General features: G+C 45.9%; 1 protein-coding gene across 1 annotated transcript in view; it reads right to left on the reverse strand.

The window, feature by feature from the left end:
* Positions 1-7,167: 7,167 nt before the first annotated feature.
* The window catches only part of LOC311241999 (uncharacterized protein), a gene marked incomplete at its 5' end in the record, with an annotated part of 190,067 nt that continues 179,959 nt past the window's right edge, over positions 7,168-17,275 (reverse strand). The window contains 4 exons of the mRNA XM_084330953.1: positions 7,168-8,545; positions 8,911-9,032; positions 10,990-11,095; positions 13,268-13,389. Coding sequence (XP_084187079.1) covers positions 8,486-8,545; positions 8,911-9,032; positions 10,990-11,095; positions 13,268-13,389 — 410 coding nt within the window. The 3' untranslated portion in view covers positions 7,168-8,485. The remainder of the gene's footprint in view (positions 8,546-8,910; positions 9,033-10,989; positions 11,096-13,267; positions 13,390-17,275) is intronic.

Genomic DNA, 17,275 nt, shown 5'->3' on the forward strand with positions numbered 1-17,275 from the left:
ACTAATGTTATGGTATGTGTTGTCCGCTAACGTATCTATGTCTTTCTCTAAAATGTGTGTTTCGCTTAGTAGAGCCACGTCCACATGTTCTTTTTTCATCATTTCATCACCGTTGTGGGTGACCTTGTGGTGGGGCACGTACCATGACTCTGTCGTCCTTTCTGCCTCGTGGTCATCGATTTTCTTTATATGGCCAGCCGTGATCAGCTTCTCGATCTCGGCGCGATATATCGTTGCTTGGGGGGGGGGTCTTTGGCGAGGCGCCGCTCAGTGCTCTGTAGGTAGTGGTGTGTCGCTTCCTTCGGCACGTGCAGAGTGGGCATCCCTTCCCGCCTCAAGAGTGGGGTCGCGTATCTTAGCACTCCGTCGACCTCGACCCTCGTAGTCTTCTGCTCGAGTAGAACTATGGCATACTTGTCCTCCTTTGACCGAACCATTTTGCGTTCGTTCTTGAATGGCAGCGAGTCTAGTGTCCATAGCCTCTCAACGTGCTGCAAGCGGGTATTGTCTGGGTCGCTCACCTTGGTGTAAAGGCAGCGTGTGGACGTTGGTCGGTTGGAAGGCCCGGAGAGAGGGCCTTGGAGCGTCCAGCCCAGTCGGGTCTTAACCGCGGCTGGGCATCCTCTGGGTCCGATGTGGACCGCGTCCGTGGGGACGATAAGGTCTGCGTGGTCGGAGCCTATGAGCAGGGTCGGTGTAGCGCCGTCGATGAGCGGTATGGGCAGTCGGCGTAGGTGTTCGTACTTCTCCCTCAGCTGTGGGATGGGGTAATCGTAGCGTGACAAACCTATGTCGTAGCTTGTGAACGCCTTGTTGATGCTGTACCGCTTCTCGGGCTGATCGATCGCTGCTATGGTGAACGAGACATTTTCACCTTTTATTGTCTTTAAGTCTCGACGAATGGTACGGATTGTCATGGTCTCCTCTGGACCCCGCAAGTCCAACTGGGTCGCGGCGGAGGCGAGGAGGAGAGTCTTCTCCGACCAGTCGTCGAGGACGGCGTAGGTGTCGAGTACCTTGTCCCCGTGACTGAGGAGTACTCGTACCACCTTGAGGAGCACCCGGGAGCTCCCACTCTTCGCGGGGTCTATGTAGAGTACTTCTGCTCTCGAGCTGCTTTGTGGGGCGGGTTTCTGCTTGTTGCTCGTGCAGTGCTTCGAGGTGGGCGCCGTCACACTTGCCACACTTCTTCTTAAGGTGGCATTCGGCTGCCATGTGGCTGCGCGCGCAGCGGAAACAGCGGCGGTTTGCTTTAATCCATTGACTTACGTCGTCGGTGGTCAGTTTCTTAAATGCGTCGCACTGTGACAGCCAGTGTTCGTTGTCGCAATATTGGCATGCGATCTTCCATTTTCCCTTAGCGGGGGGGTTATGACTCTTCTGTCGTGGCACCGACTCGGCCTGGTGCATCACGGTGATGGGCCGGCTTTGGTCTTTAAACCTTCTCGTCCCTCTTTAATGTTCGAGCCACCCCCTGCGAAGGTGTCAATCCTTAGGCTGCTGACCTCCCTGGCTAGGAAGTCAGCAAGGTCCAGGAGTGATTGTTCTGGGCCATTGGGGTCACGGTGATTTCTTTGCCGCCAAAAACGTTCTTGGCGGAATGGGGGGAGCTTCTCTAATATACGCTCCACGTTGGAGTTGGCGTACAACTCGTACATCCCCTTCTCTCGTTGTGACCCGAGCATCCCTACCAGGGATTGTACTTTGACGGATAGGTCGTCCAGGGCTCGATTGTCTTTAGCTGGGGGGAGACGTTCAATCTCACGTATCTCCTGAATGACATAGTCCCATGTACGTCCGTAACGTGCGTCGAGGGCCACCAGGGCATCAGAATAGGGAGTCTGTGAATTGGAGTATGCCAGCGCTATGTTGTGCGCTCTAGTTACCTTGAGGTGCTTAAGGAGGATGGCATACTTGTAGGACTCGTCCTGTACTCCGGACATAATTGTCTCTAGGCACATACGCAGTTCGGTATACTGCGCTCGGTCTTCTCTTGTGAAGTCTGGGAATGTGGGTGTCCCAATGTAGGATGCCATGGATGGCTGTGACACTGATGCACGTAGGGGGAGAGGCCTCCTTGGCGGGTCTCCCCGTACGTGGGGTCGTTGGTTCGTGCTGGGCGGGAACCAGAGACTGGGCCCCCAGGCACTACTCCTCGGTGCTGTCTGTTGCTCGAACTCCCCACTGGGACGGGTTGGGGGTTCATAACGCCGCGCGTCGGGGCTGAGACCGGGGTTGCACTGTTCCTCCTGGTCTGAGATGGGTTCGTGCGGGTGGGATTTCTGACCTCCCTCGTCCTCCGCTAGGCTTTGTAGTCGCTCGGTTAGCTGCTCTGCAACGTAAGCAGGTTCTTCCCGTAGGCTGGGTCCCGTGTAGCTTTGTCGGGGAGGGGAAGGTGCCCTCGACCCGTGTCGTGATGATCTCCGGGAGCTCCGGGCGGAAGAGTGGGGTGTCACTCTCTGGAGCGCTTGCTCCATCATTTGTGCTTGTAGGCGGTCTTGCTCCGCCTCGCGCTGCGCATTGGCTACGTCACGCTGTGCATCGCGCTGCGCAGTGGCTGCTTCGCGCTGCATGTTTTCTTCAGCCTGTAGGCGCCTCTCTTCCAGTCTGAAATGTTCACGCTCACTCTGGAGGCGGTTAAGCTCACTCTCTTGTTGCGCCTGGAGGCGGTCACGCTCACCCTGGAGGCGGTCTCTTTCGGCTGAAGCTGTCAGCGTGGCGATCAGGACTTGCGCTAGCCTCTGGTCGGCCTCGCTTGGGGATGATGCTGATCTGGAGTTGACAGGGCTTGGCGGTGACCTGGTCTCCTTACGCGCTCCGAGGTCCATCTCGGGGGCGCTGTACTTTGTCTTCTCCCGCGCTCCGAGGTCCATCTCGGGGGCGCGGTGCTCTTTTCTGTGGTGCGCTCCAAGGTCCATCTCGGGGGCGCATTCTTTATCCTCTTGCGCTCCGAGGTCCATCTCGGAGGCGCGGTCTTTATCTTCTTGCGCTCCGAGGTCCATCTCGGGGGCGCGGTGGTCTATGGGCATAGTCAAGTCATGTCCCGCTTGTCCCCCCCCGTGAGCTAAGTCAGTTTCACTTAAACTAGCTTGGGTCTCTACCGGTGGGGTTGACAGGTCGATAAGGTTGGGCATACTTAAGCTACTAATTTTATCCTTGCTTAACGTCCTTTTAGATAAGCTAGGAGGTAGATCTACAGCGTAGTTCTCCAAGTGGGGAGGGGGCTGACGCTGGCGCCTAGGGCGCTCTAATGGGGGAGAGCCGTTTGGAGAGTGTCCGCCGCTGGCCATATTATTATTAATATGATTATTATTACTGATACCATCCGGCTCGAAGGACCAATTGTAGCTAAGGGGCTACACAACCCGGACTGTATTAAAGATTGTTTAGATTAAACCACTACTAAAGAATATTACTTGCCAGACAGTACAGTTAGATAAATATGGCAGACACTCAATTGACGGCACGGGGACAAGGATATCAAGTTTACAGTATTTTAATCGTCATATCAATATACAACTGAATTATCACGTTGCTCTTTTAATAGTAGAATGTCAGAGTATCAAAGTCAGTGGTAATGAATATTTCCTAGGTTAAGAATACTCGACCGGAGCTCTGCAGGGAGTGAGAGGAGGTGATACGGGGCAAAGCAAGGGGGGTAGCTGGAGACGATGATTTCCCTCTGGAGTTGTAAGCTCTGGAGGAATTGAAGAATGGTCGGATAATCCTGTGGTCACTGAAGAAAAGGGGTCTCGTACGGTCCTTGTAATCCTAGTGCCCGATGGCAGGGTTAATAGCTCTTAATCCAAAAGCCAGATGGCATAGATGGTAGCTAGCTAGCTTCGTTTGTACTGGAAGCTAGCCCGAGGATGGTCTTCAGGGAGTAGTTAGATCCAAACGCTGATGGTTTTAACTATACGTTTCTCCACGTTACTTCGCTTACATAAGTCACTATACTGCGCCAATACTGGCTCTACAATATTATGGTCGTACTAGCTATCCGTAACGATACACCGCTGGTAGGTCTGTGTACAACTGTACCGAACGTATTACAATCTCGCTCTGCTGCTTCTCCTGTCCTGATACTGCCGGCTTGTTACTTCCACTGTTCACTCACTCTGCCGGCTGCTTGCGCCATCTACAATATATATACTCAGACTGATTTCTAGGGCGCAGCCGATTTACCTGTCCAGAATCAATGCGCCTGCTATGGGCATGTCTGAACTTGCCCTGACATGTCTTTGAACTCTGTCTGGGGGGCTCGTCTCGTGGCGCCTCCAATGTCAAGGGCGGGACCCACTGAGGCGAGCGAATAATACTATGGTGCAAACGGATGGCGTTGGATATATATCTTATATATATAAACAATATACAAGTTATACAAAATAATAAACGCAGACTTTCAGTATTAATCTGGACCTTCAGAACAAGGGTTAAGTTTAGGCGCTGTTAAGGAGCTGGTTAAAGTTAGAGTTTGTCTTAGAGAATGGCAATAGACAGCCTATTTCCGCGCTGCAGCGCGAGGCAATAGACAGCCTATTTCCGCGCTGCAGCTCTCGCGCTGCCGCGGTCACATGGGCGTAGTGGCCAATCAGAGAAACGCTAAACACAAGTTGGTTGCCTAAAATATTCACGCCGCCTGGTGGGGTCTTGATGCCTGGCGTCATTGACCTCTCCGGGCCCCCTTTTTCCAGGGGATCCAGTCCCTTCAGTGGGTCTGGGTCTTCCTTCGCGCTCCGCTGCTACGGCCTTGCCACAGGGTTGTTTGCTCTTGACCCCGTGATTTTGGGGGCAGTAACGAGGGTTGTTCCTTCCGTTCGTTCCCTGGTGGCATGCGGGTTGTGCGTGCGTAGTCGTGGGGTCAAGCCACGGTCTGCTCACCCTGTGCGTTGAGTTGCTTGAGTTCCTCTTCGCACGGTCGGATCCGTCTCCCTCCCGTCCTCCAATAGGGAGGGTATCCCTCCATTAGAGAGGGTCGGGGGGCTCGGTCCTCCCCGGTCTGATGGTTGTGGGGGGCCTCAGCGGGGTACATTTGTCGAGCTTCTGGCTTCCGCTCAGCTCCTCTTGTGCAGACTGACGCTGAGCGGAGGCCAGAATGAAATAGAACGTAAGGTTATGTATATAACCAAGTTCTATGAATTCTGGTGACGCTCAGCGTCAGGACGCCGCTGCGTCCCTTGATCTCGCCTTGTGGTGAAAGTTTGGGAAGGAGGCGAGTAGGTGGCCACACACCTGCTTATGAAGGTAAGCGGATAGGGGTGTGGCCAGACGAATGTTGGTATGTAAAGGTACATTGTGGAATTTTTTATTCAGTGCACGTGCACGAAGTGAAGTCAGTGCAGACTGATGCTGAGCGTCACCAGAATTCATAGAACTTGGTTATATACATAACCTTACGTTTTTGTTTGTGTCTACATGTTGAAGTCCATGTACTATAATTCAATGTCTGTAAAGTGCTTTGAGATACCTTATGTAAGGCGCTATATAAAATAAATGTATTATTATTAATTACATGGCAAAACTTATTGAATCTGTGGTATATAATTTATCATCAGCTTTTCTCATATCTTCCCCCATCGTTCCTCTATCCTGTATCCATCCATCAAACCTATCATCTAACACCCTATCATCCAACAACCCATCATCTAACAATCAATCAATAACAACCTATGATAGATCCACCCACCTCTTTTTTTGTATGCATTTTTCCTTTCGCTCCCATCCCCCAATTTAGTCGTTATGCTAATTCTCTTCCTGATTGTTGTGCTGCCCTACTGTCGGTCTGGGGAGGGTGTAGGCCGATACACGTTCCGCTTCTTTTCACCTGACAGGGAGGGGTTTCACTGGGAGACCCTACCCCTCTGGTACCTACCATTGTAGAATTCCGCCTGGATATTTCTTGTAATTTATGAGCTCAATAGGTCAAATAATGTCCTAGGATCAAGTGCTTTTGCAACCTTCTTCATTATTACTTCATCTTTCAATATCTGGACTGGCAGTTATTTAACATTACTGTATGATATAATTGTGTAATAACCAGGAATATCAACAAGAAACTAAAAATCGGAATGGGCTTTTAGGGGACTATATGGAAATAGAAAATGTAATTGCATCGGTCGAACTGAAAACACTTGTATAATTTGAAGTTTTACTAATATAACATATGTACAGACAATTTTGTGAACTTTTGAGTCTTTCTTGAGCACAGAACTATGAAAATGTCAAACCATGTACAGGCATTTATTGGACTTTGTATATAGAATTCCGCCTGGATATTTCTAGCAATTTATGGGCTCAAATAATGTCCTAGGAACAAGTGCTTTTGCAATCTTCTTCATTATTACTTCATCTTTGTATATCTGTCAGTTACTTAACATTACTGTATGATATAATTGTGTAATATCAACAAGAAACTAAACAATTGAGGCCTTTCCCATCATTCTCACATGCCTTGTTTTCAGCCACATGCAGTACCTTGTTTCTCCAGAAGATGTGCCTCTTCACTCACTAGAAACAGAGCTTCTCTGACATGCATTTCTCTCAAGTCAAGACACAGAAAAACAGCAGGGACCTTTTTTTTCTTTTTTTACACCTATGCCTTAATTACGCCCCTCCTCCTTCTCCTCTCTGTCTCCGTATCTCCTGTGTGTGAAACATCCTTGCCTGTGTTTCTACGAGCCTGGAAATACTTCTGGACATGTTGAAATAGAGTTTGTGAGGTTGTTTACATGCAAAAGCAATGAAGCGCTACTGGAGCGAAAAATCTCTGCTCCGCCTCGCACTTCCTGTATTCCAGGAAGCGTATTTGACCGTAATCACATATGTAGACGGGAACAACGATTTCTCACAGTTCAGACGCTGTTTAAATGTTCTCAATCGACCAAGGGGTTCAGGCGCTACCGTATTTCTAATACTACATGTGTTGCTCCTGTCAAATTCTGTCTGCGCCCCTCCCTGCTGAAGAGGCGCACCAACCAACTAGTAATTGCAACACATTTAGCCAATTGCAAAAATCCAACCACTATTGTGGGACTCATATCCCAATGGCCATCTGACCAAGACTGAGGTGCCGCTGCCGGGCGCTGAACCTGGGTCTTTGTGGTGGTTAGACATCTACACCACCTTTAATAGTCCAGTCATCCATCCATCCAAAATAAATATCACATCTACATGAATAAAAACTCACATTTATTTCTGTGTACATTATCTCTGTAATTACAGATGGGATCATAAACATAGTTCAATATTTCAACAAGAGGACTGAGCAAACTGTACAACATAATTGTTTTGGACCCTCATTTAAACAAGATGGCATCCGACACCCCAAGCCAATGTACCACTAGGGATGTGAGCAGGATAATTGCAGAAAAACGAGGGGACATTTATTCCTCACATCTGATTTTGACCAATAATACTTAATGTATGTTATCCATACCGACTGTCACGGTTGACAACCTCCATCCAGGACATAAACATCTGACCCAGCAGCTGATGGAGGCCTAAACACACTGGAGGTAACATAGTCCAGTAACATCTCGTCACCTGCAGCAGAGAATAATGTGGACACATTTCACCTTGTTCCTCTGGACCTGATGACCTGCAGCTTTTTGCTCTATATTCTTTATTCCATTCCTCTGTAGTGGCTGGTGGATAACCTCTTGACAGCCAACGTATTTCTAGATGCAAAGCAGCATCTACAGTCATATTTGGACATTGACACAATTTTTGCTCTGTACACATCAATCAAGATCAAGATGTTCTTTAAGTGCAGACTTTCAGCTTTAATTTGAGGGTATTTATATCCAAATCAGGATTACAACACCCCCCTTTATAAGGGACCAAAAGTAATTGGACAAACTAAACTTTTAATAATTTTAATTATTTGCAGTCGATGACCGCCTGAAGTCTGGAACCCATAGACATCACCAGACACTAGGATTCCGAATGCAAATACCAAACTCTAGACCTTTTATCTTTTCCTTGTAAATTAAATAATGAGGGAATAACACACCTGGCTATGGAACAGCTGAGCAGCCAAAAGTCCCAATTACCTTTGGTCCCTGAGGAACATGTAGAAAGCTGTAATTCCTACACCGTTCACCTGATGTGGATGTAAATATCCTTATTGTTGTTGATGTCCAAATATGTATGGCCCTGACCGCCGATGTCACTAACACACTCATCAGTAACTCAGTAACTCACTCACAGTTAGCCGCTCTGCCCCGAGCGACACAGGAGCTGCACTTTGCATCTATGAAACTGTGATCTTGTTCACAACAGAAAAGATTGATTGAACACAAAACTCAAATGTTTTGCTAGTGCTAATTCCAATTCCTGGTCAAATTTATCTCAGCATTAGCTCTAAAACTCATCCATACATGATATACTTCACAGTATTTCATGTGTGCCAAGTTTCAAGTTTAGTTTCCCCCCGCAAACTGTTACATAAAGACACCAGTACAAGACTGAGTGGGCGGAGTCGTGGTCATTTGGAGGCGGAGCCCTGACTGGAACTTCCTGTGTGTTCTTGAAGCTGGTAATGTTTCTGGAAGGAGGAGAGAAGAAAAATGTCAGGGATGTTTGTTTATTTGTGTCCGAGTGCATTAATACTAGAATTTGTTTCATGTTTATTTGTGTCTTGTGTTCATGCATACTACAATGTGTTTCGTGTTTGTGTATGAGTGCATGCATACTAGAATGTGTTTCATTTTATATATGTCTGTGCATGCATACTAGAATGTGTTTCATGCTTATATATGTCTGTGCAAGTGTGCATGCATACTAGAATGCGTTTGTTTATTTGCATCTGTGTGCATGCTAAATGTGTTTACATAAAAATGTTATCTACAGCAGTGGATTTTCTTTGTCCTTTCACTATGACTGTGTGTGTGTGTGTGTGTGTGTGTTTACCTCCATATTCTGGTAATGTCTCTGGCTGCCACAGTGGAGTATCATGGCAGATCTTTCGCTCTCATAGAATATAGAACACAGCTTACAGAAAAACCCTGTCTTAGGAACCACAAACTCGTGACCTGAGAAAAAAAGAAAAAAGAGACAGAGAGAGCGAGAGACAGAGAGAGCGAGAGACAGAGAGCGAGAGCGAGAGACAGAGAAAGCGAGAGCGAGAGACAGAGAGAGCGAGAGCGAGAGAGAGAGCGAGAGAGAGAGAGAGAGAGAGAGAGAGAGAGAGAGAGAGAGAGAGAGAGGGGAGCAGGGTGGGTGACAAAAGTGAATCAGTGACCAATAGTTCAGTTTCAGTTTGTAAATGATGACATGTGTGTATTTAGGCAACAGGCAGTGTAGTAGATGCATATTAACCCTCTGAGTACCAGGGTATTAACCCTCTCAGTACCAAGACATTAACCCTTTCAGTAACAGGGCATTAACACTCTCAGTACCGGGGCATTAACCCTCTCAGTACCAGGGCATTAACCCTCTCAGTACCACCGGCAATATAGCTGACAAACCCTTCCTGGTCATTGTGCTGCCCTACTGTCGGTCTGGGGAGGGTGTAGATTACTCTACTGTCAGTCTGGGGAGGGTGCAGACTACCCTATTGTCAGTCTGGGGAGGGTGTAGACTACCCTACTGTCAGTCTGGGGAGGGTGCCAGGACAACAGCCTGCTCCTGAACATTGGTAAAACCAAGGAGCTGATCGTGGATTTTAGGAGAACACAGCAGGGGACACACACACCACTGAGGATAAACGGGGCTATCGTGGACAGGGTGAGCAGCTTCAAGTACCTGGGGGTCCACATCTCAGAGGACCTGACATGGACAATACACATAGACTCAGTCGTAAAGAAGGCGAAGCAGCGCCTCTACCACTTGAGACAGTTAAGGAAGTTCAGAGTATCGGGAAAGATACTCCAGTCCTTCTACTCCGGAGCTGTAGAGAGCATCTTGATTGGAAACATCACTGCCTGGTATGGAAACAGCACGGCACAGGACAAGAAGGCCCTACAGAGAGTGGTGCGCTCAGCTGAGCGTACCACGGGTATTGCACTACCACCCCTGCAGGCCTTATATAACAAGAGGTGCAAATCCAGAGCCTGCAGAATAAGGAAAGACCCTCATCACCCCTCATCACTGTTCAAGCTGCTGCGGTCAGGCAAACGCCTGAGAACACCAGCAACTAGGACAGAGAGACTTCGGCTCAGCTTCTTCCCCCAGGCCATCAGAGTCTTGAACACTGAACTCTCCACAAGCACACATGAGCACACACACAACACACACACACTGTATACGCTCACACACTTAACAGTCACTCTAGCATGAACACACACGCACACACATGCTGCACACGCCCACACTCAACGGTCACTTGTCTTACACAATGAAAAGGACACTTTAAAAAATAAGAACAGGAGTGGTTCTTGTATAGTAAACAGAGGGATATAGCAAGCTAGCATAAGGACACATAGTATAACTGTAGCATTGTATAGTAGTGTACATAAGACCCAGTGCCTCATCCGTAGCTAACTGTGTATTGCACTATCGCAGGACCTTAGCATGTCTTACCATGCTCTTGTAAACTTTATGTACATATACCTAGTATTATTATTACTTGTATTATTGCATTGTATTATTGCACATTGTATTATTGCACAAATGTCCTATTCTCATTCCTGTCTTATTACTTGTGTTGCACATCGCTGCAGGCATGACCCCTCGCATTTCACTGTATGCTTGTATGCCGTGACAAATAAAACTCTTGACTTGTGTAGAGTACCCTACTGTCAGTCTGGGGAGGGTGTAGACTACCCTACTGTCAGTCTGGGGAGGGTGCAGACTACCCTATTGTCAGTCTGGGGAGGGTGTAGACTACCCTACTGTCAGTCTGGAGAGGGTGTAGATTACCCTACTGTCGGTCTGGGGACTACTCAGCCACCCTTAGACCTCTACACTACCCAGCCACACTGTGTGAACTAAATTTATTCTAGGTTCAGAGTGAATGTGTATGTGTGTGTGTATGTATGTGTGTCTCACCAACAGGGTTGTTGGGTCTGAAGGGAGGCATCTTGAAGTCAGCTGGGATGGAGGCGGAGCCCTGACTGGAACTTCCTGTATGTTCTTGAAGCTTCTGGTAATGTTTCTGGAAGGAGGAGAGAAGAAAAATGTCAGGGATGTTTGTTTATTTGTGTCAGAGTTCATTAACACTTTGAGTGCCAGCCACGAGAAATCTCGTTAGTTCATGCCATGCGTTGAGTGCCAAGGACGAGAAATCTCATTATTGCTTTTATTAGCGATATCCATTCATTTTTCATCAATCTAGCCTCACGTTACCATTGGGACTGTCTATGAGCTCGAACAGGGAAAATACCGCCCCTATCGTCTCCCGGATGGTAATGCACCCATTGGATTGGACTGAATGAAAATGCATGAGAAAAGAAAAGTCCGGAATCTACATTTTACTTCTCAGGCATGTAACCCGAGCCAATCGGATTCATTGTAGACCCTCAGAACAGCATGGAATATGTGTTTCGAGTACCCAGCATTGGATCAATAAACGCGATCGATATTTGGAATGGCGATCAGGAATTGGAATAATCTTTTTGCAGAACATCTGATGTGAGGTAAGGAATCTATGTTACCAGTCTTGGGGTAATCAGTTTTTTTTCACATATATCTCAACGTGTCCCCTATGTGTGTGCGCTGACCAGGAAATAGATAATCGATTTTTCAGCCTGCTTCTCTAGCGTGCATAAGTACACATATACTATCGATAATCTAGCGTTTATTTGAAAACTATTCATAAATAGGCAGAAAAATGACAACGTGTTTTGTGTATTCCACTAAAGGGCGATTATCACAATCTTTTCTTTTTCTGGACATTTCCAAAAACATCAGTTTTTCAAAACGGTATAAAACGGAAATGTACTGATGAAAAAACAATCCGTTTCGTACATGTTGACTGCAAGCAAGTCATTGATTAGCGACAGGCGTATTAGACACATAGCCATAATATAGAATATAGAAATCATGAAATATCGGAAAATCAGCCCAAAAAGGCTGGCATTCAAGCGCTAATTCTGGCGCCCCCTGCTGGCACTCAATGTGTTAATACTAGAATTAGTTTCATGTTTAGTTGTGTCTTGTGTTCATGCATAATACAATGTGTTTGTGTATGAGTGCATGCATACTAGAATGTGCTTCATTTTATATATGTCTGTGCATGCATACTAGAATGTGTTTGTTTATTTGCATCTGTGTGCATGCTAAATATAGATTTTTTTTGATCTAGATTAATCTATCTGCAATCCTGGAGTTAATCTAGATTAAAATGGCTCATTTGAAGTCTGCCGAAGGCATTCAAAATATGTGTGTTCTATGCAGTGTTGTGCTAGTTACTGAAAAATAGTAACTCTGTTACTTTACTAGTTACCCAAATACGACATGAGGCCTTTATGTAAGAGGATAACATTAAATCAAAGACGGCAATGAAGGACCCACAGAGAGAGAGAGAGAGAGAGAGAGAGAGAGAGAGAGAGAGAGAGAGAGAGAGAGAGAGAGAGAGAGAGAGAGAGAGAGAGAGAGAGAGAGAGAGAGAGAGAGAGAGAGCTTAGGTTCTAGGTTGAAAATAAGTGCACGCTAGGTTGAATGAATTGATGAACAATTCATGTCGCTGTTGGAACGTTTCATTATAAGCGCCTTGCAAGTTGCAATGTTGGTTAAGATATGAAAATACTTGCCAGTAGTGTAAGGATGCATTAGCCATTAGCTAGCTTACTTAAAGAGACTTGTGGTGGAGGTTCTAGCTGTGTTCAACTTCGAATGAGCCCGCCAGCTTGATTTGAGCCAGGCAGAAAACGGGTCCAGAATCGAACGTTTTAATCCACACCACAATATGTAAACAAAGGTTTTAACCATCCACAACAGAATACTGCAGTCCAAATGTATTTCCGATGCTTGATTCTTCTCTCAGACCGACGCAATGTCTTGAAACTATTATGTTTATTGGTGACGCGAGTGTAGTAGCAGTGTGTAAACAAACACGCCCACAACGTGTCTCCACACACAGGAGTTCTACGCACACAGAGTAATTCGACCAGGTATACATCAGCTAATGTAATTGTCTCCCAGACCCAATTTTGAGAATAGATTAACGGCGGCAATTCTTTTATCGCGCGATAATAGTCTGCCGTTAACTTAGCCCGGCCTTAGTTTACATACAATTTGTATCTACAGCACCTTTAACACAGTGGATTTTCTTTGTCCTTTCACTATGATTGTGTGTGTGTGTGTGTGTGTGTGTGTGTGTGTTTACCTCCATATTCTGGTAATGTCTCTGGCTGCCACAGTGGAGTTTCTTGGCAGATCTTTCGCTCTCATAGAAGATAGAACATAGCTTACAGAAAAACCCTGTCTTAGGAACCACAAACTCGTGACCTGAAAAAAAAAAAAAAAGGGAGAGAGAGAGAGATAGAGACAGAGAGGAGAGAAAGATAGAGAGAGGGGAGAGAGAGACAGAGAGAAGGAGAGATTGAGAGAGAGAGAGAGAGAGAGAGAGAGCAGGGTGGGTGACAGAAAGTGAATCAGTGACCAATAGTTCAGTTTCAGTTTGTAAATGATGACATGTGTGTATTTAGGCAACAGGCAGTGTAGTAGATGCATATTAACCCTCTGAGTACCAGGGCATTAACCCTCTGAGTACCAGGGCATTAACCCTCTCAGTGGCAGGACATTAACCCTCTGAGTACCAGGGCATTAACCCTCTCAGTGCCAGGACATTAACCCTCTGAGTACCAGGACATTAACCCTCTCAATACCAGGGCATTAACCCTCGGAGTACCAGGGCATTAACCCTCTCAGTACTAGGGCATTAACCCTCTCAGTACCACCGGCAATATGGCTGACAAACGCGTTTTGCCTTTTTACATTTTGCTCCCATCCCCCAATTCAGATGTTATGCCAATTCCCTTCCTGGTCATTGTGCTGCCCTACTGTCAGTCTGGGGAGGGTGTAGACTACCCTACTGTCAGTCTGGGGAGGGTGTAGACTACCCTACTGTCAGTCTGGGGAGGGTGTAGACTACCCTACTGTCAGTCTGGGGAGGGTGTAGACTACCCTACTGTCAGTCTGAGGAGGGTGTAGACTACCCTACTGTCGGTCTGGGGACTACCCAGCCACTAGGGGTGGGGGAAAAAATCGATACGTAGTAGTATCGCGATACTTTGCGTGGCCATACTGTATCGATACAAGGACGCCAAGTATCGATATTTAATTATTCATAAACAATTTTTATTTTTTTGGTATAAGGAAGTTGCATTGTTCATTTAAATACCTGTAATAGTACAGTAGTCCACACACACACGTGCATTCAGTTAAGTTGGAATATGACTGTAATACAAACAGTTCAGTTTGTCAGGTACATGCAACACAGATTACAGTGTTTACATCTGTCTGCTTGAGAAAATACCATGTTCTGCAATAAAAATGATTGAAGTGAGATGAACAGACTGAACTTTATTTTATTAGATAAAACATGTTGACAACGTTTTACTTTGCAGTTGAAAAAAGGTAATAAATTAAATTTGATAAAAAAATTATATCGCAATATTAACCCTTTATCTGCCAGGGATTATTCTGATCTTAATCCCCTCTCTGCCACCACTGTAAATCTATGGAGATGTTCCCCTTCTTTGCAGGGCTATAACTTTTTAAATTGTATTTCTAAATTGACATTACTATGGCCCATTCAACGTCAATTATCTATCGTTTAGGATGTAGCAACGTTCTACTTTTTCATTCAAACATTCATACTAAAATACGGTCTAAAGTATAAATATGTTTTTATCGTTTTCTGCAGCATTCCATAGAACGTGAGTTATAGCCATAAATACATATTAGATCATCAAATGTAGTTTGATACCGATTGACGTCAGATTAAAAATTCCAATTGTACAAGGTCCTAAACGTCATGCCTCATCATAGATAGATAGAAGATAGATAGAAACTTTATTGCCATTTCAACACTGTTGATTGGGATTTGTCTTGGTGCCACGTAGAGTACAGACGATGTTAAAAACATACAATATAAAAACACAAGAATACAATATAAAAACACAAGAGTACAATATAAAAACACAAGAATACAATATAAAAACACAAGAATACAATCCCCACAATAAAGAGTTTTACACAAACAATTAAAAAGAAAAAATGCTACAGTACCTAAAATAAATTGCTCAGTGTTCCAGTTTTAAAGTGCATATTGCCTTAAAGTGCATGTTGGCTGGTGCTAGCCCTTATTGTACAAAGTGCCTATACATTTGTACTCGAGTTCAGGTGACGGACAGCCTCGGGATATGTACTGTTTTTAAAACGGGATGTCCTGCACCTGAGACTTTGGAGTCTTCTGCCAGAGGGAAGGGGGTTAAAGAGGTCGTAAGCAGGGTGAGACGGGTCCCTGATCACCTTTTCCCCTTTCCGCCGGATTTGTGTGGCATAAATGGAGGCCACAGAGGGGAGCTCACAGCCGATTATTTTTGACGCTGTGCGTACAGTTCGTTCTAAATGTCCCCTATCATGGACGGTGGTGTTTCCGTACCACACAGTCATTGAGAAGGTAAGGACACTCTCTACAGTGGCTCTATAAAAACTGAGCATCGCCTCCCTGGACACACCAAACTTTTTAAGCTGGCGCAGGGAGTGGAGCCTCTGGTGGGCTTTGCTAATTATGAGGCTGGTGTTAACTTCCCATTTTAAATGATCACATATGGTGATGCAGAGGAATTTGAAACTGTCCACCCTCTCCACCTGCTGGCCGTTTATGTACAGAGGAGGGTGGACTGCCTCCCCGCGCCGGAAGTCAACTATAATTTCCTTTGTCTTAGAGATGTTCAAAAGCAGGTTGTTCTCCTTGCACCATACAGCAAAGCTATCGACTTCAGCTCTATAGGCCGATTCATCCCCGTTCTTAATTAGTCCCACTACTGTTGTGTCATCCGCATATTTAAAAAATCGGACAGAATCAGAGTGGGAGGCACAGTCATTAGTGTATAGACAGTAGAGCAGAGGAGAGAGAACACAGCCCTGGGGGGCCCCGGTGTTCAAGGTCCTAGAACTAGAGAACAAAATACCTACTTTAACCACTTGTTCTCTGTCTGAGAGAAAATCTAGAATGAAAATAGCACAGAGACTCATCAATTCCGAGCAATTTAAGTTTTTCAAATAATTTAAAAGGCACAATCGTGTTAAACGCTGAACTAAAATCAATAAACAAAATTCGTACATAAGTGGCAGAGGCCTCCAGGTGCTGCAGGATGGTGTGTAAACACATAGATACAGCATCCCCTACAGACCTGTTGGGCTGATAAGCAAACTGATACATGTCTAATTTAACAATACTAGATAAATGATCACAGACAAGCCGCTCAAACACCTTCATAATGACAGAGGTCAGAGCGACGGGCCTGTAATCATTCAGACAAGCAGCGCTAGATTTCTTGGGCACAGGTACGACTATGGCAGATTTATAGCATGCCGGGACTTTAAGTGTGCTGAGAGACCAATTAAAAAGATCTGTAAAAACAGTAGCGAGTTGGTCAGCACCATTTTTCAGGGTAAAAGTAGACACATTGTCTGGCCCTGCGGCCTTCCTAACATTTTGTTTGCGGAGTAAGGCTCTGACTTGGTGTTCCTCGACTACAAAGGGGGGGGTTACAGGACCCATTCTATCAGCTACCCTGGGTTGATCACCTGAGTGCACATCAAATCTGCAATAAAATTCATTGAGCTTGTCAGGGAGTAGGGGGTCCCCATTCTGAGCTGACTGTTTATTCTTGTACCCAGTAATCATATGTAGACCCTGCCAAACCCCTTTTGCATCCCCAGCTTTCAATTTGTCCTCAAGACTATCTCTGTACTTAGCCTTAGCTGTTTTCACACTTCGTTCAAATTCATACCTGCTGGTCATCTGCTGGTGACCGGAGGGGGGGGGGGGGGGGTTTATAAGTCCGTGGCCCACGTTAAATCATTTATGTAGTATGGGTCATATATAGATCAGAGCAGTTTATATGGATAATAATAATCAAACACGCTGAAACTCACCGCAGCTTCCTCGTAGCGTTGGGCAATGCTACTGGAGCAAAAAGATCGTTATTATGGGATGTCGATCTAGTTGGTCCAGTTCCAGGTTGTATAATACTATATACGTCCAAATAACGTTGTTTGTTGAGTTAGGGCAACCGATCGATTATCCAGTGTGTCGAGATGGAGCCCCGGGAGCGATAGCGAGTGGCCGGACGAAATATGGGTGAGCACCACTTCCGGC

The sequence above is a fragment of the Notolepis coatsorum genome (assembly GCF_963971535.1).
Source record: "Notolepis coatsorum genome assembly, chromosome: 1".
Lineage (NCBI taxonomy): Eukaryota > Metazoa > Chordata > Actinopteri > Aulopiformes > Paralepididae > Notolepis > Notolepis coatsorum.